Source organism: Protopterus annectens, chromosome 3.part1, assembly GCF_019279795.1.
Source record: "Protopterus annectens isolate FY-2018-M chromosome 3.part1, PAN1.0, whole genome shotgun sequence".
Classification (NCBI taxonomy): Eukaryota; Metazoa; Chordata; order Ceratodontiformes; family Protopteridae; genus Protopterus; species Protopterus annectens.
Window position 1 is genome coordinate 1,446,313,633 of NC_056732.1, and position 27,311 is coordinate 1,446,340,943.

General features: G+C 39.9%; 1 protein-coding gene and 1 long non-coding RNA gene across 2 annotated transcripts in view; one reads left to right on the top strand and one right to left on the bottom strand.

Moving 5' to 3' along the window:
- Window positions 1-27,311, bottom strand: part of ABCB1 (ATP binding cassette subfamily B member 1) — a 1,009,232-nt gene that overhangs the window by 163,962 nt on the left and 817,959 nt on the right. Inside the window, exons 24-26 of the mRNA XM_044067521.1 lie at window positions 26,493-26,593; window positions 25,815-25,955; window positions 15,335-15,491 (exon numbers count right to left, since the gene is read on the bottom strand). Of these exons, the coding sequence (XP_043923456.1) occupies window positions 15,335-15,491; window positions 25,815-25,955; window positions 26,493-26,593 (399 nt within the window). The remainder of the gene's footprint in view (window positions 1-15,334; window positions 15,492-25,814; window positions 25,956-26,492; window positions 26,594-27,311) is intronic.
- LOC122798507 overlaps window positions 254-27,311 on the top strand; it is an 82,165-nt gene continuing 55,107 nt past the window's right edge. The window contains exons 1-2 of the long non-coding RNA XR_006364275.1: window positions 254-336; window positions 3,122-3,177. This is a non-coding gene — a long non-coding RNA (uncharacterized LOC122798507). The remainder of the gene's footprint in view (window positions 337-3,121; window positions 3,178-27,311) is intronic.

Genomic DNA, 27,311 nt, shown 5'->3' on the forward strand with positions numbered 1-27,311 from the left:
GTTTAAGCTGTTAGACTTATTTCTGGGCTGGATTTACCTTCTGGACGCAATTTGCACGAGATTCTTCACTTTCTTAATCAGGAAAATCCAAATCCAAAGGTTTTCTGAAATGTGAGAGCCTTACTTTCATTTTTAATTGTAAACGCGGGTTTTTGGCATTATTTGGGCATAGCTGGATGTCGTAGTTGTTCCTTTGACCTCAGTTATGCTTAATCTTCCTGATTCATGGTCGCAAAGGATGATGGGTGTTGTAGTTCGTTCGGAATGGCGTGGAGATGCTGTTTGAACTGAATTAGAAAACCCAAACAGAAAGCAATGGATTTAGATAGAAAAAAGGTAATTTAAGTACTTTACCTTGTCATGGAAGTCAATTTAGTATGCACAGATGTATAGAAGTATTTATACATTGTGTTAGGATCCTTTTGAGGTAAAAGCACATTACTTCATGGCAGTTCTTTAAAGGCTTTGAGAAAAGCCATTTTTGCTTCTTCTTTATAATAATTTAAGCCATTATATTGAAATTGCAGAGTTGCTGAATATTTAGTTTGGAATCTGATATTTTTGCTTGCTAAGTAAGTGCAGTAAGGCGATAGGACTTGTCTTAACTGTTTTAACTGTAGTGGCAGATCCTGAGCGAAGGTTATCTTGCAGCCATTCCATACTATGTGTTTTCTTTTTTTTTTTGCAGCTTGAATTATTGCTTGAGCATATGAAGCATTAAGAATCCTTGCATATCCAGAGTTTGAGATTTTCTCAGAGCTTGGTGTATTCTTTCAATAACAATTATTTGAGATAATTCTTTGTTGTCAAGAAGGAGATCAAAGATTTCTTTTGCCACATTAGTTAGTTGTGATTGTTCATATCTTCATAGGTTCATAGGTAGGTGCTAGGCTATCTGCCCGAGGGCATTTATAAGCCTAGCCAGAGTGTGTCGGCTTTCGCTGCCCCATTGATTAACTGAGCCTCTGTCAAGCACAGCCAATGAAGTGATCCCAGGGGTGTATTTTCTGTTACCCGTCCACTCGTCAAGGCTTCTCTTGAAGTGTGTTAGTGAAAGGCTCTGCCCAATGTAGTTAGGAATTTTGTTCCAAAGCATGGGGAGTCTCTGTGACAGGAATCTATCCCTCCAGCATGTTCTGTTTATTGTTGTGGTGAGGTTTAGCTCACTAGAGCGAGTGGCTCACAGTGACTTGGATTTCTTTAGGTGGAGCATGTCCATCAATTCTGAGTTGGACATGGCTTTGTAAGTCAGGCAGAGATCACCTCTGAGTAAGCGATATGCCACTGAGTACAGCCGGAGTTTTTTCAGTCGGGCTGCATAGGACATATGTTTGAGGCCAGTAATCCTCTTGGTGAGGTGCTTTTGTGGTCTTTCAAGCTGTTGGAAGTGTCTTGTGAGGTACATCCCAAATGGGGCATTGCACTCTATGATGGGTCTGATGAGTGACAAGTAGAGGGGCACTATAACCTCTTTATTTCTAGATGCGAACCCCTTAGTAATTAGGTGGGCCACATAGAAGGATTTCCTAACTACTTTGGCGATATGATTTGTCAAAGGAGAGATTATTATCTACCTGGGTCCCCAGATCTCTTATTACCTCTTCTGTATTAAGGGGGCTGCCACCTGTATGGTAATTCGTGGGTGTTTTGTTTTTCCCAAATGGGATGACTATGCATTTTTTGGCATTTAGCTTGAGGCCATGACTTTGACACCAGGTGTCTGTCTCAGTAAGGCCTATTTGGAGGATGTCCATGTCAGCCGGAGAGTCAATTATGGATCTCAGTTTGCAGTCATCGGCGAGCTTGGTTAGCCATAGTCCTTCTGTGTTTGCCTGTACATCTGAGAAATATATGCCAAACAGTAGGGGTCCCAGAACCGAGCCTTGCGGGACACCACTTGTGACTGGTTTAGAGTCAGACCAGAAGCTCGCTATTCCTACCGTGTGAGTTCTGTCTGTAAGCCAGTTGGCAACCCATTTTGTGATGTAGGGGTTTATGTTCAGGCTGGTGAGTTTTTCTATAATACCCGAGTGAGGAATGGTGTCGAATGCCTTGGTGAGATCAAGGTAGGCTGTGTGAACCACCTTTCCCTCGTCTATGGCCTTGGTAACTGTCTCGAAGAAGCCAACCAGGTTTAGTAGGCATGATCTGCCCTTAACAAAGCCAAACTGGGTCGGGTCAAGTGTTTGGAGGTTCCCAATGTCTTTTGTTAATGAGTTCCATGATGATGCGCTCTATAGCCTTGCAGACCAGGCTAGTCAGGCTTATGGGGCGATAGTTACCAGGGGCAGGAATAACCATTGCTGTGCGCCATTCTATGGGCACGTAGCCTGTGGAGAGGTTGAGGTTGAACAGCGTGTTTAGGTGGGGGGTTAGTTAGTTCTGTAGTTTGTGCAAGACACAGCCTGGGACACCATCTGGCCCCATTGATGCTGTGTCTTTGGCTTTTGAAAGAGCTGTTTTCACCTGTGCTTCTGTGATTTCCGGGACACTACACTTTTCCAGTATTGTTGTGGGCCTTTTTGAAGGTGAGAGAGAGGTGAAGTTTGTGCTGAATCTATCTGCCAGTATGTTGGCAATATCAGTAGGTTCAGTATATTTTGTGCTATTTTGCACTATCTCAGAGCATATCTGCGAGTTGCCACTTAGATTCTTGACATCTGGGATGCCTCTGATCAATACATTATTTCTTCTTGCTCCAGCTTCAAGATCAACCAGTTTTTGTTGCATTTCTTTAACTGAGTTTTCAGTGATGGAAGCAGCTTTCTGTATTTCTTCTTTGTCTCATTACTCAATATTCTAACCTCATTTTTATCCAGTCTGGTTATTATTTGATCTAAGTTGTTGCCCAATGCTGTAAGTTTTGAAGAGAAAGATTGTATTTCTGTTTGCAGAGGCATCAAGGCTGATTTTAGTTCTTCCATGTTAAAAAGATTGATCACGTTTTGGTTTCATTTAATGCTTTGCAGCTTCAGCTTGTGATTTGGTAGTTTTCTGCCTCTTAGTGATAGCTTCTTTTTCAGTAGAAGCAATTTGAGATAATCTTGTCTTAGATGTGTGTGTTTCCATTTGATCCATTTTTCTTTGTTGTGTGAAAGTTTGCTTATTTTCTTCTTTATAGCTGCTACTTGCTAATTACAGGCCCCAGCACATGCACAGTCATCTCCCGGATCCAAGGTATGTATTTCTTATTTTTACACTCAAAGGTTAAAAATAAGCTTCTCTCAGATAAGATATTAGCTTTAATTTCAAAGGAGATGCTTTTTTGTAGATTTTTGCTGCAGCAGTAGCCTTAGATGAGGTTAGATTCATAGTTAGAATTTGGAGCAAGCTGAAGTGTGCGCTATCTAGTTGGCGGCCATCTTAGAACCTGATGCTCCAGATATTCCTGTGTTTTTGCAGTATCTTCTTTGCAGATTTATGATACTAGTTGGTGCTTGTCAACATGGCATGTACTACTTACTGTATTATACTGACTGTCACACAACAGTACATGGCAAGTGAAGAGTTGGCAGATGCCTCTTTGTGAGTGAAAAATAACACAGTCCAGAGTAACTCTGGACTTTTGTGTGTGGTGCCGACATGTGGATGGGAGAGGAGTAACATGCCAAAAGCTCCCACATGTGTATCTTTACATGTACAGCTACACATTCCTGAGAGAGAAAGGAGGATGGAGTGGTTCCAACAAGTAGGAATGACATTCTCTTGCAGGACCTCTGTGAATATGATTAGTGGATGCTCCTAGCCAATAAGAAAAGCCATATAATTTAGGAGCAAGTCTGACAAGAACTTGTTGAGCAGGTGAATGCAGTCATTGGTCATAATCAAGTGCTTGACCTACTGTGACATATGGTCACAGAAATGACTGGTTATGTACACAGCAAGCCTACCTGCCTGGCAGAGGAGAGAAAGGACATGGGTGGGGGTCCACCAACGGAATCATCCATAACCAACACGGAGGAGTTTCTAGCATCTCTATCTAGGGACATGACAAGATTAGGGACATGACCAAGTATGACATATGGTCACTGACATGACTTGTTATGCACACAACAAGGCAGCCTGCCTGGCAGAGGAGAGAAGGGACATTGGTGGACTTCCACCAGTGGAGCCATCTGTAACCAACACAGAGGATTTTTCTATCATCTCTATCTGGAAACATGACAGGTCTCATTCTCAGTGGAGGACTCAACCTCAGTACAAAACTTAAATGGCGTACGACCTGTCTGACTCAGACCCAGAGGCATAGCTGGCTGAACTAGTGCCTTGTGCCAGTCCCACTCCCCCAGTTCTTCAAGTGAAGCTCAAAAAAAAGAAAAAAAAAAGTCTTCAGATCTTTGGAGTACTTTGCTTCCTACAGTAGTTCAGCCAGTCACGCCCCACCAAATCCATGCACCACCCCTAGCCCTAAAAAAATGTAACTGGATTAATGTAGGAAGTCCCTCCCTAGTTCAAGTGAAGAGAAAAAAAAAGGCTTTGGATTAATGAAGGAAGTTAAGTGGCTTCCTACAGTAATTCAACCAATCATAGCTGGCCTTAGGCATAGGTTAACTAGGCAGCCACCTAGGGTGCCACTGTAGATGAGGCGCTTTTCCAGTAATCGGAATGATGTAGGTTAGACCAGGATGGGGGCAGTGGATGATGTTGGTAGGGGGCATTGAGGAGATCTTTTGCCTAGGGCACCAGATGACCAAAGGCCGGCCCTGCAACCAATACACAGCCCTCAGCTCTTCAAGTGACAAGTAAAAACAAAAACAACAAAAAGGAAAAACTCTGTACTCAAGTGTCTCTCTGTACCAGCACTTCAGTACAGAAAGGAAGTGCAAGCCTCTCAGTCACATTCCTTAACACTCTGAGACCAGCGCAATTGCCTTCTTTGTCCTACCCTTGCTATGCTACTATAGAGACCTATACACCTAATGACAGTGGCTATTTTGTTGTCACATGTATATTAGGACTGCATCTGTAATAATAGATTGCATAAGGTATGTTGCCTATAGATTTTACATACTACTGTATTTTATACATGTGGAATAACTAGGATGTGGGTGTTTGTGAAGGGTGTGTTAATACACTCACTATGCTTATGTGTTTTTACAGATGTTTTGGTGTCAGGGTCCTTCACTGTGGATATTGCCATGCTTGATGTTGGGGACCTATCTGAGCCTGATTATGATGTCTGCTACACACTAGTGCAATCTGAGAGCATGGTAGCAATTTTAGAAACTGGTAATGTGACAAGGATATCCTCTCTCCCTTCCTCAGACACAAATCTTGTACCTGTTCAGTCCCCTCTCTCTCTATACACATACGCAAACATATATATATATATATATATATATATATATATATATATATGGGTTCATGTCAAACCCACGACATGTTCAAATATCGAAAGTCAGTACACCGACACAAAACCATCGACATTTCAAAACATCAGTACAGGTATACGAGGACAGCTAACATGGGTCCTGCAAGGGAAGTAGTATGGGTACAGTATCATATCATATCCTTTACTTCCCTTGCAGGACCCATGTTAGCGCTGTTCTTTCGTATACCTGTACTGTCGATGTTTTGAAATGTCGATGGTTTCGTGTCGGTGTACTGACTTTCGATATTTGAACATGTCGTGGGTTTGACATGAACCCATATATATATATATGTGTGTGTGTGTGTGTGTGTGTGTGTGTGTGTGTATATCTATATCTATATATTTATTTATTTATTTATTTATTTATTTATTGCAGTTGGTTTACCAGGATAGTCCATTGGGCCATAATGAACCCGAGGAGGAGGAGGGGGGGGGAAAGCCATATATATATATATATATCTGCATACATCTCTCTCTCTCTCTCTATATATATATATATATCTGCATACATCTCTCTCTCTCTCTCTCTCTATATATATGTATATATATATATATATATATATATATATATATATATATATATATATATAGATAGATAGATATATACATACACACATCCCAGGATGCCAAGGATGGAAAGGAGTTGGCTGATGCATGAAAACATCCCTGCAGCAGAGGCATCTCTGATTGCTGGCAACTTCCCGAGTGTGGAGAGGGCAGTCAAGGTCAGCATACTGCTGGCTGGTACATAAGTACTACCCCCCAATCTGAGTACCTCCATGACCACAGCACAACACATGGGAAGGGCCATCATTGAGGGACAAGTAGATACCATTGATTGGTGTGGTATATGGTCAAAGCTGTATCCTTCAGGTGGGTATGGCATATTTATGCATACTTTCTGAACACTAACTTAGGAACTCTGAATACCGCAGATGTCTATGTGTAGCCACACGTAACAGCCACTGGCATTTTCATGCCCACTACTCTTTCCCTTCTTGTAACATATCCCACCAGGGAAAGTGAGGACATGGTCTTGGTCCCAGGGTGTCACCATCTCCACACCACCAACCAGTGTGAAGGTCCCTGCTAGACACCATGGATACTGACATAGAGGAAGTACTCACACCAAAACAGCCAGGAGTTCATCACACCATTTTTCTACACAGAACAATCCAGCCTATGCGTTTGCTGTAAATCATGCCTGTGACAATCCCAGGAGGTGCTGCCCACGTGGACTGGAATGTACACAGTCAGCACTCATAACTATAGAAAGTACCCCAGACCTGTTTGCCGGACTCCAGTTCATTGCATATCTTCTGCCTAAGCTGTGTCCATGCATATTCACAGATGCCTATCAGCACCACCCATCTTTGCCCAGGAACACCACACCAGGGACACCACTCCCTTCACTAGACATGGCTCACCTCCATCAGACAACCAAGGGATGCACACTCTCCTAGAGCAGGAGTCTGGCCTCGCCCACACATACACATACCCTTTGCTGATGCCTGTTCTTGTGGCCTTCTCCACCTGTGCCTATGAAGACAAATGTTTCCCACTGTCAGTGTTCTATTACCAGGGTAGCTTGTATTTAATGAACAGTCTAGCCACACCATGTATGGTATAGCATAGCCTGGTTTTGGTACTATATATATGTTTGTTACTGTATGTTGTGTATAATCTGCCTCATAGTTGTGAACCAGATGCTGCCTCTTAGCCAGTGCCACTGCATACAGTACCAACCTCTGCCTTGCATGGTCATCCCCTGCAGCCAAATCCTCCATGGGTAAAACAGGCACCTCCTCAGCTGCTGACTCTGGTACTTCCTCTTTCTGTGTGTCAATCCACTGCTGTATTTGTTTCCAAACTGGCATGTTTTCTAATATTGCACACACAGCAAATATTTTATGTGTTTCTAGATTGTACTGTAGAGCACCACCAAAGACATGTAGGCAGTGGAAGTGGACTTTAATTAATACACACACATGTTCAATGATGTTTCTGTTTTGTGACATGACTGTGTTTTACACATTTTCTACCATGGTCTGTGGGTTTCTTATCAGTGTCATTAGCCATGGTTCCAGAATATCTGGCATCATCAATAGGCTGTCCCTAGGAGAATTTACCCCTCATAAATTGCTGATATAAGATGGATGCTTGCCAGATGGTAACTGTGTAACATGGACACTGCCTGGGTGGTCACTGAAACCTGGTATATTACACCTAGTGCACTGCAGATCACTTGGCAGCTGACTGAGTGGAATCCCGTATGGTTGATGTACTGTCTTTCCTGTTGCCCATGTGGACTCTTGATGGCAATGTAGGTGCAGTCAATGGCTCCCAGTACCTTAGGGAAATAGGCTAGTTCATAAAATGCCTGTATGGTGTAGTTTATCTCCTCACAGTTGTGTGAGAACCATATATAATCCTCCACATCCTATAGGATGGCTTCAAGAAAATGATCTCTGCGTGACTTACAAAGCCATGTTTGACCCAGCTCTGTTAGAAATGCTACATCTAAAAAAATCCCAATCCCGCTGCACTACACACTCCAGAGACCTCAACCTCATTACCACAATCAACAGAACAAGCTGGGGGGAAAGGTTAATAACCCAGAGACTGCCTGTGCTATGGAATAGACTTCCCATACATGTCAAGCGGAGTGTCTCACTGGCCCTCTTCAACAGAAATCTTGATGAGTGGATGGGAAATAGAAAATTCCCCCCGGGGATCACTCCAGTGGCTCTACTTGACAGAGGCACTGGGAACTAAGGTCGGGTGGCACGATGCCAAGGTAAGCCTATGGGCGAGGCTTGTAAAGGCTCCAGGGCCATTAACATAGTACACACTTATAAACCTATGTAATATTCTTGAGGAAGCTGCCTGGGATACATTTAGTGTGTACTCTTTTGATACGGGTGCCAGATCCATAGGGGGGTGAGCACCCTACCACTTTTACAACTGTTGGCAGTGGTGGCATCTTCTCCTTTAAGGAGGACCATGCATGCATCGCACGCACGTATGCACGCCAATGCGGATTTAAACACATTGCACACTGTCATGTGGAATTAGACTAGCCATTCTGTTGAGAGAGAAGGTAAGTGTGTGTGTGTGTGTGTGTGTGTGTGTGTGTGTGTGTGTGTGTGTGTGTGTGTGTGTGTAATTTACACTAGTGGTTCCATTCATTTCTGTATGAGAAGAGAGTGTGTGTGTATGTAATTTAAACTAGTCGTTCTGTTTGTAAGACAGATAAAGTGCATGTGTGTGTGTTACTGTGTTAGACAGTGTGTGTGTGTGTGTGTGTTGCTGTGTGAGACTGGAAAGAAATTAGGGATGTGAGTGTGTGTGTGTGTGTGTGTGTGTGTGTGTGTGTGTGTGTGTTTGTTTAACATACCTCTCAACTGTCCAGATTTAGCCTCATAGTTTTGGTCTGTTTCTCACATTTGTGGTTTTCTGGCAAATCAGGGAGGTCTGAAGTCATTAAATAATGACATATATAGGAGTTTCAGAATTCATATCCTTCAGAAAATGTATGCTAACACAAATCCTGTTATTCAATGTTCTAAGTAAAAAAGAGCAATATCTATCCTTATTTGTGGTCACCATATCCCTATTATATTATGCTTTGTCCAAATTTCTTGCACTAAGAGGTTGAGAGGTATGCGTACCACTCAACTGCCCAGATTTTTGCAGAAAGTGCTGATTTTTGCCTCATATTTTTGGCCTATTCCACAAAATGTGTGGTTTTCTGGCAAATCGCTGAGTTTTGAAATAACTAAATAACATCATAAATATAAATTTTAGACTTCATTTCCTTCAGAAAGTGCATGCTAAGACCAATGTTGTAATTCTAGCCATATCTCTCAATGGGTCTAAATCAGTTCATCAAAGTCTAACTACAGCAAGTGGCTGTTCATCGAAAATTCACATTACTGAATGCTTTTCCCAGGGAAGGAAATAACTTAGCCAACAGACCAGCAGACACACACACACCACTGTACATCAAACCCACCAAAGTGTGGAGGTACACCTCCCCAACACCCCCCACTCATATATACTTATTCCGAGATCGCATTGCAGTGGGGAAAAGGACAAATGTTGGCCAAGTCATTTCTTTCCCTGGGAAAAACCTTCGCTGATGTGAACTTACGATGAATGTCCGTTTCGTGATTTCAGTTCGATGAACAGCCATTTTCTGTAATTAGACTTCAATGAACTGATATAAACCCCTCTCAACAATCTCTGATTTTCAGGGACATCCCTGATTTTGACTCATATTTTAGCTCTGTCCCTCTTAATCCCTCCTAAAACTGGTAACTTTTGGAAAAAAGGCGGTGAATTACATTTAATAAATATTAATAATTAGAGTTATAGACTTCTTTTACTTCAGAAAAAGTATATTAATTCACATTATCTTATTTTGTCAATGTCTCAAGTTAATAGTACTAGTATTTTAAAGGTGTCCCTGATTGTTCCTCATTATTTCTGAATTTGTCCCTGATTCTGTTGAGATTTGTCCCTAACTGGTTGAGAGTTATGACTCCATTTGGGCCTTAGTCCCCCATTATTTTAGGCTTTGTCCAGATTTCTTATGCTAAGACATTGAGAGGTATGGTATGTAATGCCCTAGGTAGGGGGAGGGTAAGTTAGTCAATAAACTTGATCAGACTTGACCCTGTAACAGGGTTACAGGAGACAAGAGCCTGAATCCTGTACACCAACTACCAGACTGCTGAAGGAATTGCGAGCTTCAGTAGAAACAAGAGCCTGAATCCTCTATACCAACTACCAAACTGCTGACAGAATTGTGAGCCTGATTTTCAATACATTTTCAGGGAATTATGAGTTTCAGTGGATTTTCAAGAGATGGAGCTTCAGTGGCGACAGGAGCCTGAATCCTCTATACCAACTACCAGACTGCTGACAGAACTGTGAGCCTGATTTTCAATACATTTTCAGGGAATTATGAGTTTCAGTGGATTTTCAAGAGATGGAGGTTTCAATTAATTTTCATGGAATTGTGAGTTTCAAAGGTAGAAAGTTTACTGTTGTTCATGTACATGGAGTGCTGATATTTCAATGGCCTTTTGCTTGCCTATTAGTTGGTGCATTTTATGGGGGGATAGGGGTTCTGCACTCCTGAGTGTGCCCTCCTTTGTATGAGATGTCTAATAACTATGAACTTGTTGTCTGTTTGTCAGTCATTCTCTATTGTGATATTACCAGTTTACCAATATTTTTTTAATGTAACAAAGGCAATTAATTCATCAAGGGCAGCAGGCACTGAATTTGTAGATGAAATCTCGAAATGTAAATTTGTTTACCAGTTGCAACCTCTTCATTAGTTACAGGTCTCTTTAATGCGGAATTATTCGGATGACTTTCACTTCTGCAGCGATTGTGCTTATTGAGAGATATTGGGGGATTGAAATGACAGGTGTGAGTGGTCTTTTATAGCTGAACTTTTCTGAAATGGGCAGTTTTGTCATTATTGGTTCATACATTTTGTTTCATTGCTTAGAAGAATGTTCAAAGCTACAAATTTAAAACATTCTAACAAGTGGTGCTGCATTATTCAAGAAATATAATTTAATACAATCAAGAAGGTGAATCAAAGAACATGTAAATGTATGCATAGCCCTAAAAATGTGTGCAAGGAGCCTATAGTTTGAAAACAGCCCAAAAGTAAACTTAATCCTCCACGGGCTAGATGCATTTTCTTTGACTGCATGTTTTCATGCATTTCAATGAATGCGAGTTTCAAGGGCAGAGAAGTTTACTGTTCATGGTAAGTCTGTTTTCATTGAGAGACTGTATTGTTTGTTTAGTAAATGGCTATCAGTGTTTGTGTAATTTTACTTCAATATCTGTAATCACTGTAGAAGTAAATAAGAAAACAGTACGCACATTGACAAGTTTGAGCAGTGTTTATGGTAACTGAGGAGAAATAGCCAAGTAATGGAACACTGGAATGGCTGGGAAGGGGGCTTGTGCTGGGATGGGTAGGGGTTGCTGCAGGAGGGGCTTCTCTGGGGGTGCCCCAATTTATTACCCTGGCTAGTGCCCCATTTGACCGTGATCCAGCTCTGGTATTTCGCACTATTTACTATAAACTACTAGAAGTTGGAATGAAACAACGAACTGTCAGTTGTAAAAAGTAATAAGTGCTTTTGTTCCATGTTTGGCAATAAAGAAACAAAAGTGCTTATTATTTTACAACTGATACTTCGTTGTTTCATTCCAGCTTCCAGTAGTTTATGGTTTTCACTGCTATTTACTATTAATTAATAATGGTTATACTGTTGAAGATGCCAGTGCAGTTCTGTGCATTGTGGACCTCAACTGAAGTGGCAGCAGCCCACCCGGGTACATTCTGGGCAGTCATTTATGAAGTAATAACAGTAACAATAAGAATGACAACAATGATGATGATGATGGTGATGATAAAATACGACTTGATGCAGGCAAGACTCTGGAATAACTTTGACTCTGCTGTTATTTTGCTTTCAGAAAAAGTTATTGCAGTTTTTTTTCTTGCCTTAAGTCTTCTCTTTTTTCTCACTGTTTTCATTACTGTAAGTTAGCTCCAGTTTTGTTAGAGTTTTAAAGTCATGCAAGAAACATTAATTTATTTAAAAGTACAGAAAACTGATGTGTGATTTTTATTCTGCTTATAAAAATGTTATTAAAGCCACTTGCCTGACTTTAAGCCTTCAGTTAGGCTATTTATTATTATTGTTATTTTTCAAGTTGCCCATTTTTTCTTGCATTCCTGTTTTATTTAGTTGCACAAATGAAAAAAAACAAGGCAACAGGTTGAGCTTGAAAGTGGTAAGCAGCTTTTGCTCACAGTTCTTATTTAAACCTCAAAACCTCACAGCTCAAGGGATAAACCCAAAAATATAATGGGTCAGGAAAAAGTCAAAGGTCCAGAATCAGGGACAGATTTTAAGTATAACATAACATGCTTAGTTGCTAGAATAACAGGTTTTCATTGTCGTGCATTTTCTAAATGATATGAAGTCTAGAAGTCTGAAGCTCAAATGTCTATCATTATTTATGCTGGACAGCACAGTGGTGCAGAGGTAGTTTTGTCGCTACACAGCAAAAGGTTCTCTGGTTCGATTCTTGCCTGGGGTGCCTTCTGTGTGAAGTCTGCATGTCCTCACTGCGTTTGTCTGGGTTTCCTCCGGGTGCTCTGGTTTCATCTCACGTTACAAAGACATGCACCTGGAGCATTTCTCTCTGGGCCTCTGTTGAAAATTGGATGTTAAATAAAAATAAATAAATGTTTTGCAATCCTCATAAATTTACCAGGAAACCACAAATCTTATGAGGAACAGAGCAAAAATATGACAAAAAATTAAGGGCGGTCAAACATATGCTCTGATCTCTCAAGCTTTTAGGCCAAGAATCAGGGAGAATGTGTGAAAGACTCAAAATCATGGGCACATTTTAAGGTTTACTCTTATCACCAAAGTAATGAATGAAGGTACAACAGTTCGCACCACATTACCTTGACCTGGCCAAGCCTTTTGACACAATCCTCTACTCAGGTAAAGTACAAAAGGTGAATAAACTGGGAATAAACTATCACATCTCTAGCTGGACGGCCAACTGGCTCACAGGATGCAGGAGATCAAAATAGAAGAGGCTACCAATAGAAAGAAAGAAAGCAGTCACTGATAGAGTCCCTCAAGGTTCGGTGCTGAGACTTGTCCTGTTTGGCATCTACTTCTCAGAAGTAAAAGCAAATGCCAAAAGGCTTTGGCTGACTAAGTTTGAGATGGCTGCAAGCTAGGAGCAATTACTGAATCCCCAAATAACTTAACTATCATGTAGGAAGGTTTGTCCCAAACAATAACTGATGCCAGAATCGTGACTTGAAACTAAACTCCAAAAAATACACTATAATATCCTTTGGGCAGTTGCCTGCCCCAGAGAACTACCAAATTGACAATGACCTCCTGAGAACTGATGACATTGTTTGGTATTTGAGAACTTGTGTGGACAGTGAACTATCAACTAACATGTGCCCTGTGTCATAAGAAAGTCTTTCTATATTGCACATCTTATGAAAAAAATGATTGCGACTAGATCTAGAGACGTTATTGTCCTCCTTTACCAAGCCCTCAATAGGTCAGTCATTTTGTGTAATGCTCACTTTGGCATGTATCTGTCCAGACACATTCAACAACTGGAATGCCCACAGAGATACCTTACTAAAAGGATACAAATCTTAAACAAACAGGTCTTCACTGACCACCTCAAAGCCTCATCACTATGTTCGGTATCCTACAAAGTGCTAAGAGGTGACCTGTCTCTGGCATACAAGGCATCCTCCTACCCAATACTAATGGACCTACTAAACATCAGCAAGTCAAATGACATCAGAAACACTCAGTCAGGGTACCTAAGCAGAATGGTTTAGGGAGACAGATATATATCACAGAGGATACCACTGTTCCAGATCAGACTCTCCAATCAAGTAAAACAAAACTCATCCCTGTTTATACTCAAATGCAACTTGGCTCTAAGGATGGGTGATAGAAAATACACCCCAAGATTGACCCTTGTGCCACTAATGGATAGAGGCAGTTCATAAATGCTGCCTCCCTTACAAGGGTTCTCCCATATTATCTATCGTATGATCACAGTTATTCTCACTAGGGCTAATACACAATTATCAGCCATGGGATGGGTAAGACCAATCAGGAAATGTCAACTCAAGCACCAAAAGGGAAATTGGCTGAGCTTAAAATGTCCTCCAAGTGAACCTATGTTCAGGTAGTAAATAGTTTTTAAAAATTTCTCTTTTTAGATCACTAAGTGCCACTCTTACCCTCTGCCTCCTGCATCTCTGCCTGTTGATTTCCAGCAGGTACATTTAGTCAGTTTTTTCACAGCTACACATACCCTGATGTCTACAGTGATGTGCTCTCCATGCATTCTAAAAGCCTGAATATGAGGTTGATATCTCTACCAGCTTCTGCATGGCACCTCTGTCCACACAGCAAGTACTTCTGTGTCATGGGGAGGGATGAAATGTTAGGTGCAGTAAGATGATTTGGTGGTGTCATGGGTGGTGAGGTGCACATCCATGGTTACTGGCTGTGATAATAGCCTTGTGCATATACATATCTGTTGAACAAGCAGCTATGCAGAGTTTGTTTTGCAGTCTGTATTGGAGCTCCAGGAGTTTAGTGTGAACTGCTAATCTGCAGAGGTGTCTTATCTCCTTAAATTTTAAGGATTTATATTTATGTTTCTGAAACATGCTGCTATATTGTTTACCCTCATTTGCGTTTGCCATGACCTTTACTTTACTAATGTTGCTCATTTCCATCTCATTATAAACTTATTTACATGCTGTGCTCCCTGCAGAAGTTTACAGTCTACAGCGGTCACACTGCATCTCCGAATCACCCCTGCCCTGTGCGTGACCACTCACAATGTGACATCACTTACCAGAGCCTGCTCTTTGTTTCTGAATCCAAGGGATTTTCTGTCTTTAAGGCACAGATACATTAAACTAACATTTCACATAAACCTACATGTGACAATATTATCTACACTGCATAAGATGAGCAATATTAATGACTACTATTAGTTCCCTAAAACTTTCTAAAGCTTCTTTATTCAAGGCATTATGATGTTGAAATAAAATATTTTGCTTTAAGGTTTAATTTACACATCTCTTGCAATCTTATGAAAAGGGAGGTTTGTCTCTATTTTATCAGGATCTTTCTGGTTCAGTCTTCTATGCCTCTTCTCAGCAACTTCTGCCTTCATCATGCTATGCCTGTTAGTCGAGTAAGTCAGTTAAACAAGAACAAAAACTGCATGTATCTGTAGTATTTCAGTGTCTGAATGCAGAGAAATTAGAACCAGATGCTTTTTGAGTCTCATAATTTTTCTGAATAACTGCTTTAACTCAAAAATGTAATTAATAAAACTTACTGGCTTCACTCCTCCTTCATTGAAAGCGTCAATACTGGGAACTCTCTCAAACAACATAAACATGTGAGATGCAGAAACCATTGCTTTGGCATAATCTGGAGCAAATGAGCTGGTCTGTCCTAAAGCCATTGCACCAAATACAACTGCAGAAAACACTCTGAAATGTAAAACAAAATTTACTGGAATTAAGAATGAGCATGTAAGGCAGTCCTAATGGACATGACTATTCAGCATTTTACTAAGACTTCATACTCTTTTTAAGGAACACTGTCAAACAACTGTATAAATAAAAAAAAATGTTGTGCTTGCTCAGAGCTACATAAGTCAGGTCACTACAGATATATACACTATGTATATCAGTTATGCATGATCTCACACGTGTAGAATAACATCAGAAGGACACTCTCTTTGCAGTAAAGAAGGGTACAAAGCTCAGTCATGGACTTCTAGAAAGGTACACAGCAGCATATGAAACTAATAAAAACTTAGTAATGTGAGAAGGGACGGTAATAAGAAATGACCATTGTCAATCCGTCAATCCAAAAATCCAAAAACTAGAAACCAGGCTTAAAGGACCAAAGACTGTGGCTGGAAATTCATAAGCAGGAGTATTATAAAGATCATCTACCACTTTCAATATGTAACTTATAAGTTTCCTTGGACTCTGGATGATCATTGTAAAGTCTTCCTGTTGGGTTAAGCATAATGTTTAGTAAAAGCAACCAAGGAGGGGAGAAGGGAGGGGGGAACTGAGGCCTGCTGGACTAAACGTCTATAACGGACTGCTCAGCTAAAGGATGCAAATTTAATTTCTTTATTTATGTATTTATTTCTTTATTCATTAATTTTTTTTATTTTAGTGATTTGTTAACTTAGTAGATGGGCTATTTAGAAGACCCTGCACACCTATGTGAAGGGCTGCACCCCACTGCTAATTATATATACTAACTCCAAGATTGCACAAAACTAGGACAAAGAGCATATTCCTGGGGAGACATGGTCAACATGCCATGCTGCTTTGTCAGAGATGGTCTGCACTTGTCTCCTCTAGGCTTTTGGATACTGGCAAAGGCATTAACCACCACATATTGTGACTTTTTTACACAGTGTCAAAACGATCAACCTCCCAATGTATCAAAATCCACTCTGGATAAACTCAAGGTACTGCTGCTTAATGTTAGGTGTCTAAATAAGAAACTGTACTCCCTGGAATCACTTCTCACTTTGGAAGATACTGACATCTGTGCAGTCACCAAGACATGGTTTAAAGGTGCGGAAAGCACCCTGGCCATACAGGGCTACAATGGCTTCCATACATTCAAACTACAAACGGAGTGTGAAAGAACCAAAGGAAGAGGTCTATCCATGTTCATTAAGGATAAGTACATCTTGAACCTGGTCAGACAATATGACTTTCTTGAGCTACTCCATGTCCAATTAACTACAGTCTAAGCCCCCTACCACATCATAGGTAGCTAAAGGTCCCTCACCATGAAACAGAAAAAGTATACCATATACCTGGACTTACTGAAGTCACATTCCATACAGCCCAACACATTATTCATGGATGATTTTATTTATCCTACCGTCGACTGGGAAACATACATGACCACAGACAGGCTGGCTCAGACATTCTTGGACTTTGTCAATGCAAATGCTCTGGAACAGCTAGTCAGCACACCCACAAGAGGATCAAATGTCTTGGACATAGTACTCACTAACAGCGGAGAGCACTGCACCCCCCCAACCATGTGATGTCCTCCCTGGTAAGATTGGACCATAAATTAGTCTCATTTGAAGTAATTATAAGCCCAGATATCTCATCAAGCTCAAAAATGCTTAAGAATTTTTCAAAGACAAATTACTGCCTACTAAGTGATGGTATAAGAAGTTTCAAAGCCTCCTTGAGCACAGATAACATGGACTGCTATGCACAGGTATAAGCCAATGCCCTGTGTAGCCACTTCAGCAGCTGTTTAGAATTGGCTGTATCTGACCGGATTAAAATCAGGTCTTGCCGAACAAACAAGCAACCCTGGTGGATCCCTAGTATAAGTAGGTTATAAAATAAGAGAAAGAAACTAATGTCCAAGAACAAGAAGGTACTGGCTCAGCAGGGAAAGAAATCCTTCTCTTGCTTAAACAAACAAATTAGAGATCTTGTCAAGTGCTTCAAATCTAATTACGAAGAAAAATTAGCTTCCCTAGCCAAGGATAATCACAAGGCATTCTTTAACTACATTCCATATCTAAAAGGGAATACCCAGCTATGTGCTGAACTGGTTGTGGAAAGCACCAACCATATTCAACCGCAGGTAATAGCCAAACTGCTAGCTGACAGATTTGGACCCCCTGTCCCCTCCAGTCATCTCACAAGGTATACTTGCACCATTCCTCAGCCTATTATCTCAAGACAGCAATTCATCTTGGTGCCCTCCAAGACCAAAAACATGGAATCAATGGGACCAGTCAACATCCTAGGTTGCATTTTAAACAACTTAAAACATGACCTAGCAGGCCCACTTGGATTCCTGTTTAACCACAGCCTGTGAACTGGCTTAATTCCGGCAGAATGGAGGACAGCAACAGTAATCCCTCTGCACAAAGGGGGACCATTAACAGGCCCTGGTAATTATAAGCCCATAAGCCTGAACAGCCTCATCTGCAAGGCCATGGAAAGAATCATTATGGACCTTATTAACAAGAACACAGGTAATCTCCAAACTCTGGGCCCAACCCAGTTCATATTCCTTAAAGGTTGATTATGCCTGTTAAACATGGTTGACTTCTTTGAGAAAGTCACCCAGACCCCGGACGAGGGAAAGAGAGTGCATACTGCCTATCTTGACCTAGCAAAAGCATTTGACCCACTCCCAAACTCAGGTATTATAGAGACACTCTCCCAATTGCAAATTAAACCCTACACTACCAGATAGGTAACCAAATGTCTCACCAACAAGACACATACTGTCAAAGTGGATGACTTCACCTCTAGCAAAAGACCACTGGGCCCCTTATTGTTCAGAATTTATTTCGCAGAAGTCCAGGCAAACTTGGATGGCCTGTGGCTGACCAAGTTCACTGGAAATTGCAAATTGGGAGCAATCACTGAGCCCCCTCTCCCCCCCAACAGTGTTAATATACTGAAGACAGGTTTAAAGCAGACAAATGACTGGTGCCAAAACCACAGATTAAAGCTAAATGCTAAAAAAAAAAAAAAAAAAAAAAAAAAATATATATATATATATATATATATATATATATATATTATCCCTTTGAGAAAGATGACATCCCTGCTAATTACATTACAGACAGCATCAGCCTAAGTGTAGATCAAGTGGTACATGATCTGGGTACTCAGGTTGATAGCAACTTAAATTTTGACCACCACGTATTCACAGTAGTAAGGAAATCCTTCTATGACACATCTTATAAGTAAAGGCATCACATCTTGATCTAAAGATGTTATAATTCCATTATACTTCTCACACACATCGGACCAATAATTGAATACAATGCTCCCTTTTGTATGTACCTCACCAGCCAGCTGCAACAACTGGACAGACCACAGAGGTTTCTCACCAAGAATTTACAGCGTAGACAAAACAAGTCTTATGAGGAAACACTGAAAGCCATATCACTGTATTCTGTCTCCTACAGGTTACTAAGGGTGACGTATGCCTGGCTTACTGGGCAGTCTCTGACCTGGCCATGATGGAAATGCTACACATTCATAAATCAAACTGCACTAGGGTCACTCACTCCAGGGATCTTCACCTAGCCTCTGACATGAACAGATCATGTTGTAGAGATAGATACATCCACCAGAGACTGTCACTTCTCTGGAAGAAGCTTCCAGTTCATGTGAAACAGAGTCCCTCCCTGACCCTCTTCAAATGCAACCTAGATCAAAGGATGGGTGACTGCAAATCCACGCCTGACCTGGGGTGGTTTCCATTTCTCTCCTGGACAAAGGAAGTCATTATTAAGTACCATAGACCCTTACCTCTGTGAACTTCATTGATCTAATCACTGACAATTGGGGCAACTTGGGATAAATATGGCTAGGCTTCTTAGGGCTCTAGGGCCGTTAGCCTAGTAACCTTCTATGAAGCTATGAACCTATGAATGTTCTCTTAGAATCCCACTTTGTGAAACAGATCTCTCATCCAAGGGAGGGATTCCTGACACTTTGAAAAAGTCTATGCAAGAAAAGCAAGTAATCTAAATATGGAAAAATGTGGATACCCTGTTGCCTGCATTGAGCTATAACTGGAGCTAGACACTTTCTGAACACTCCTGGTGTAGTGGAAAGTGCAAGAGAAAGGCAGAGAACTGATAATGTGATCCAGACACAAAAACCCTAAGAAAAGCTTAAAGTCTCGATGAATAGGGATGTGATGATACGCATCTTTAAATTTAGTGTTACCAGGAAACCTGAATTAGGAAGAAGAGGTAATAGGTTATACAGTGACATCATATTGACTTTGGGCACTATCACAAACAGGTTTAGAGAAGAAAGATACCGATCACAATTTTCTTTCTCTGGCACTAAAATGGTTCTTGAATGAAACCTTTCTCTCAAAAGGGAAGGAGGAACTGGTTCTACTGCACTCTTGGACAGCATGTGATGAAGTACAGGTGGGAATAAAAAGAGAGTCTGGTCTGGTGTATGAGGGATTAAGCCCTGGAAAGGAAGAATTTCCTCCCACTGCATTGATGAATGATCTTCAGAACCCATCTGTTATAAAAGAGAAAAGTAGATATTCAGGCTTTTTGGAAGGGAAATGTGGCTGCCGGGGGGCACAATGTCTTTAAATAGTCATTCTGGCTTAATGGATTGTTCTTGTTTTTTGGGGGAGTTCCAGAATTCTCTTTGGAACCCATATGACATTTCTTAAATGTCTGTTAACCTGCCTTTTGTTGAAACTATTCATCTATTTTGCCAAAACTGGATAAGGAGTTAGAGAAACCCTTAGAAAATTTGGAAAAGGAGGGATGTAAAATTTTAGAGATTCTCTATATCAACTTACCCCTTTCATCACACTTTGTGAGCACCTCTATAGCAGAGGGGCCAAAAACTAAATTTCTATCCAAAGGAGAATTTAAAATCTCATTTTTTAACATCACCACGGATGTTTTGAGAATGCAGCCATGCAAACTTTTCAAATCAGTACCGATGGCAATAGCCCTGGAAAAAGAATCAGGTGAGTCTCACACACACACACACACACACACACACACACACACACACACACACACACACACACACACACACACACACACACACACACACTCACTGTAAACAAGGAGTAGTGGCTTGTACAGTAGAAGAAATTAAATGATTTAAAGCAGATTTGTCCTCACAAGAAATCACAGACAAAACATTCTTCATACTTTCACAATTAGTAAGAACAAACTTTAACATATGAGCCTGACAATTCTAAATCCTGAACTTCAAAGATGAAGAAGCATGCACCTTTTCTCATACTTAAGAATCTTTCCATCATTATCACAAAGAGTAGGACTGGAATTAACTAAATGTTTAGCAGCAGTAGGATTAACCAAATCTATATCTACTGGTTCAGGTTTTAGAATACCCTATAAAAACTTAAAAGGATGAAGAACTTTAATACATCCTATCTGCCTTTATAGGGGCAGCTGGCTGACTATCAGGATAACTGCAGGCAGTAACACACACTCCTTCGAAAGCTGACAGAACTGGAAGAATGAGTGAAGGTTCTGGAAATGCATTCCGTAATAGCTCAGAGTATTTTTCAAGGGACTGAGAAACCTCAGTGTTCTCCCACTGAAAACACTAGCACAGTATGGAAGTAGTCTCAAAGAAAAAGAAATCCCCATAGAGAGATTCAGAAACTGAGCTCTCCACTGAATCTGATTCAGAAATCATCAACCCCCTTTTTCTCCATTTTTCTCCACGGGTTTGGGGTGTTGTGTTAAGTGTTACCATCACTCTTGAATCAATGCAACACTCCTGCCTTCTTCAACACTTATGCTTGACTGTCACAGATCTTGTCTCACACAATCCATCCCCCTCTTTGCTGGATGCCCTCATTTCCTCTTAGCTTTTTCCTATATGTCCCAAATCTTCTTCACAAGATTGTCTTCTGCTTTTCTGCCCAGGTGCCTGAACCACCGTAATCTGTTCTCTTTGATCTTTTCTGCAACTGGAGCTACTTTGGCTTCTGCTCTTGTATCCTCATTTCTTCATCTGTCCCACAGTGTGCATCCTAACACCTTTCTCAGGCACTTCCTTTTCATCACCTCCATCTTCCTCATCTGCTCTGCCTTTACTGCCCAGGTTTCTGTACCATACAGTAGTACTGGTTGCACCACAGTTTTTCACACCTTACTTTTCAGCTTCTTTGGCAGTTTTCTGTCATACACTACACCTGACATTCTATGTCAGTTGGCTGCAGCTCCTCTGATTCTAGCTTCGACCTCTTCATGCAGACTTCCCTTCTCCTCAACCACCTCTCCCAGATACTTGAAGCTGTTAACCTGTTCCACTATCTTCTCCTTTATCTTGATTCTCAGCTTCTTCTGATTTCCTCAGTTTGCTGCAATTACTACTGTCTTATCTGTACTTAGTTTCATCCAATGTGCCTTCAGTTTTGCATTCCATTCCCCTATCCTTTGCTGAAGTTCTTGCTCAGATTCTTCCTGTAATGCCACATCATCTGCATACAGCAACTTTGTTGATCAGTCCCATCTGTAGTCCATCACCAGTATGAACAGCAGTGGGCTCAGAGCTGAACCCTGATGTATACCTACTCCCATTGAGAACCCCTCTGTGAGACTAAAGAGTGTTCGTACTTGAGTCATTGGGTCCTTGTACATACTCTGCACTAATTTTACCAATGTTTCTGTCATGTTTAACCACCACAGTACTGCCCAAATCAGCTTTCTTGGGACATCATCATATGCTTTCTCCAAGTATAGGAATGCCCAGTTAGATTCTTTCCTCATCTCTAGCTTCTTCTCAACTAGAACTTTATCTTAGAGCTAAAAGATGGCAGGTTCTGAAGTCCAAATGTTTTGTTAGGATGAAAGCGCTAAACCAGTTCTCATGTTCTACTTTGTTATTTTATTTTTTGGTGGTGTTAATAATACAGTTCTGTTTTAACGAACTTTGGATCATTCATTGGTGGATTTCCTTTTATCGCTGGTGGATTTATAACATATTCCATTTGCATGGGAATGTAGCAACAGCTGGTGTCTTTTTGTGGTTACTATATTGGACTTGATTTAAGATTCAGTTTGGGATTACAGTGAGTCTATTCAACAGACAATTTCTGTTTCATATGTGCTGTTGAAGCAATTTGTTTATTTGCTGCTCAAACACCGTGAACTGTTTTTAGTTTTATAAGTATCAATGCTTGAAATTGTAGATATCTAAACATAGAGCATTTTCTTTTCTTTTAGTAGTTTGTAGCAATCTTGGCGAAGAAAATAAAATGAATGAATGAATAACAGTATTTTGCTATTTGGAGCAGGAAAATTCTGCAATGACCGGAGGTATAAAACTAATCATGTTTAGATTTTCTTTCCTCTTTGAAGATAATGCAGCATATTTAATTAGTAATTCCTTGGAAAAATTCACTTTCATCCTACTAAATTAGCATGTCATGTTTTTTGGATCTAGGCTTCAAAGATATGAATATCATTTCTCAGCGCTTTTCAAATAAAATTAATATCCTACCTTAAAAAAGAATATGTAACATTCCATGCTTATGTTTTAACTTATACCAGTGTTGTTTCTCTAATGATCACCTAATAAAATAACATGGTTTTCAATGTCCATAACATAAATCTTGTACATATTTGTTACTGTTGTACTAATATTGTTTCTGTATATTATCAGGTATGTATTACTATGTGAATACCCTTTACTAGAATGTATGTCTTTTTTCCTACTATTTTATATAGTCAGGCTATCAACCTAATTAACAAAGGCACTGTTAAAATGAAACATAAGAAGATCTCTATCAGCAATAATAACTGCACTTACCTATGAGGAAAAAAACAGCACAATGTTAAAATTTTGTTATCATTTGATGTTCAAAGTTCATTTAGCCCTCTTCTAAATCCTCTCCCAAGTGAGGAATGCGAAGCACTATATACATACATATATATATATATATATATATATATATATATATATATATATATATATATACACACACACACACACACACACACACACACACACACACACACGTTTGCTTTTGTAAACCAAACTTCTTGACACAAGTGGTAAGTACACATCTGTAAAGGAGAGCCATGAAGTATAGAAAATCAACAAAATTGTTATGTCTGCTGTGTATGAAAGTAACTGTCTATGCATTCATTTGCTCAGTTCAGTCATTAATCTATCTTTGTAGGATTTGTGTGCATTTGTGCACACATTTAAAACACATTACTGTGGCCATTATTTTTCTTGCAAACATCTGAGCGTTGCACAGTCAACAAACTGGCTACAGTTGGCGGCAGCTGCCTATGGAAGAGAATGACCTTGTTGTCATGATTAAGTTAAACCACCATTAATCTAGCTTTGCAGGACTAGTGTGCATTTGTGCGAATCAATGTGTAATTCTTTGCTGCGGTCTTTTTCTATAAATCGAAATCAGATATCTGATATGCTTATATAAACTGAGTAACATGGCTTTTACTGATTAGCACAAGAGCCATTTATGAATAAAAGTGAATTAACACTGGTGTTGTTATATCACATTTAAGCAATCACTTAATGGACCTTGCAGGAGAAGTGTTTGACAATGTCTTGTACTTGCTAAAACCTTTGTAAAATGATCACTGCTATGGCTTATGCATGCCAGTGCATGGGGAGAGATGTGTAATCCATCTAAGTGTAACAAGTTAGCCATAATTTCTTTTGCTTTCCATAATAGTCAGATATCAGCATTATTCACAATAAACAGCTGTCTCTGATGATCTGGGCAGGTTGAGTGTTAAAGCAAATGATTACTAGCACTGTGCCACAACAAGTAGTGTTGATATCTCACATCATTTGGTTGTTTGCTTAAGTTCCTTGGCTGTGGTTCCTTCTGAGTGGAGTTTTCACATACTCCCTGTCCCTTTTGAAGTTTTATCCAGGTGCTCTGGTTTCCTCCACAGCCCATTTTCCAATTTGTCAATTTGCTTGCAGGCAATCATGCACTGTGTGTGTGTGTGTGTGTGTGTGTGTGTGTGTGTGTGTGTGTGTGTGTGTGTGTGTGTGTGTCTGTGTGTGTGCGCATTTCTGTGTGTGTGTGTGCATGTGCCTGTGTGTATGTGTTTATGTGTGTATGTGCATATGAATACTTGTGGAAAAATAATATCAGTGATTTTAGCTGTGGTCACACAATATTGGGATGGGCACATACATAGGGACTGCCAGAAATATACATACACAGCATACATCCTACTTAATTTTACAGACACTGCTCAAAGGTGTGCACAGAAGGTTGGCTTTCTGAATAGCAGAATAATAGTTAACAAATGATAATCTTAAAAAAAATTAAATTAGAAATGTTTACAATGGTTGTTTTTTTTTCTTTTAATATATATGTATCCCTGTCATTGTTCAAAATGAGTGACTTAATAAAGATGTTTAAAAAAGAAAGAAAATAAAACTGAATTTTTTAATACAGTTAATGCAGTGCAGTCTTGGTCAGTTATGCTATATTGAGAGGATAGAGGAAAAACCTGAAGTGCAAAGTGTGAAAATTATTGTTTTTTGTTACTTATGATTTTTGCTCAGGCCATCATTGTATTAAAAGATTCATAGGTACTTACAAGCCATGTGGTCAAAGAGACCATTGAGGAGCCTAGCCAGTTTCCCAACTGCCACAGAGCATTATCTGCTAATATTTACACAGAAAGTAAATGAAGGATGAGGGAATCAGACCCTGCAATACAGGAAGCTGCTTGTTAACGGCTCATAGCCTTCATCTTTTGCACTAACTGAGGTTGTAAAACAGTGCTGAAACACATTTCAAAGCATTTAGAACCCTATGGTTTCTAGTAGTCTAGCTTCTCCCTGGCGTACTCCTTAATCCAGTTATTTCCTTCACGGGTATTACAGTTCAGTCTTGTCTGGTTTTGGTGTGTTGAAAGGATGGAGGAAGAAGCTGCACAGTAATATGGTGTGACAATTCTTTGCCTAAACAAACATAATGACTAAGGAAATCACTGGATCAAAATATTGGACCAAAGCTTTAAACTGCATCTCAGAGCTCAGTTGAATGGGCCTCATAGTATCACATGATGACAGATGGAATGGCACCACTTTAAGCTTCTTCCTGGTAGATGTACCTTCTAGTGATTGTGCTATATCCTTTGTTTTGATTAGTTACTTATTACAATCATATACTGTGACAATCATCAGTGAGGCAGAAAGAGAGCACAAATTAAGATGTATTTTAAAATGTACACATTACTCTTAAAATAAAATACTTACAGAAAAACATCTTCAAAAGTCATGAATTTATTTTCCACTAGATAAGCACCAAATCGGAAACAACCAGCATATGCAAAGAACATGATCGCTTGGGAGAGGCCGAATGTTATACCATAGATGTGTGCTTTTTGTATAGAGTTTCTGAAACATAAGAAGGTTCATTTAGCAGCAAAATATTTAGCAGATGTAGATTAGAAAAGTACACAATTTTATGTGTCTCATTGTAGGCTCATTGTGTTTTAATTACATATTATTTAAAAAATCTGTAAAAAAGCATGCACTGTAATGTTCAAGCCAACACAGGCATGTGAAACTGACACCACTCGAGGGATGCAGCACAGCACATGCTTGTATCTATACTGTTCTATAATATTTCCTGCATAAACTAATGTGGTGCTATCATACCTCTCAGCCTTTACCTCCAAAGTTAATGACGAAGCTAAAAATAATTAGGGGAAAGGCCCCAGATTAGTGGCAGTTTTTAAATGCTGGTATTATGTACTTATAACCTCTCAAAGTAATTTCTAACTTATTGGAAGGATGGAGAAAGAGTTTAAGAACATGTTAAGGGCATCTCCCAAAAATCTGGTTAGTGTATATACATGTTATATATAGCTAACTAATGTTTTCAGTTAGTACAAGTAATATGATATCAAGAAGAAATTACAACAACATTACCTGTATGGCCCTTTGAGACTGTTCACATACATGTCCTCAAACTTCCTTTCGCGAGTTAAAGACACAACAGTACGAATGTTTTCTACTGCCTCAGTTGCAATCTGTGCAAAATAAAATTTTGGTAAGCATGAAACAATACTAATGGTTTAAACAAGCAGTCCACCCATTCCCTCCACTTTCCATTTTTTCCACATGGGGTCAGGGCATCACATCAGCAATCACCATCATCTATAACCAATACTCACACCACTAGGCTGTTAGCTTTGCAGCAATTATTTTTTCTACACCACATGCATTCATACTTACAGCCAATTTAGAGTGTCAAATCCACCTACTGTATATCTTTGGAATGTGCCTACTGTATATCTTTGGAATGTGGAAGGTTACAGGAGTACCTAGAGAAAACCTACTTAAACACTGGGAGGACATGTAGACTCTTCACAGAAGGCACCCCAACAGAAAATCAAACCAAATAACCCTCTGGTTGTAAGACAACAACACTAGCCACTTCACCAAAGAAGTTTACAGAGCAAAGTGATACTAATTTTATTAATCAAAAACAGGACAGCATACTACCACAATGATTTATGTGCCAGGAAATGTTTTTGGCAATTATAACCAAAGAAGTCTTAGTATGTCAGGGAAGTTAAGTTGTATGGACATATCAAGCTGCAGGTGAAAGCAGCAGTGAGTCGCTGATCTTTTAAACAGAAGCAGCTTGCAGACATGCTGACAACTATTACTTAAATCCTTAAAGTTGTCAGTATTGTATGTTGGGATGCAGGAAAAAATACAAAACGAGGTGGGCATAAACAAAGT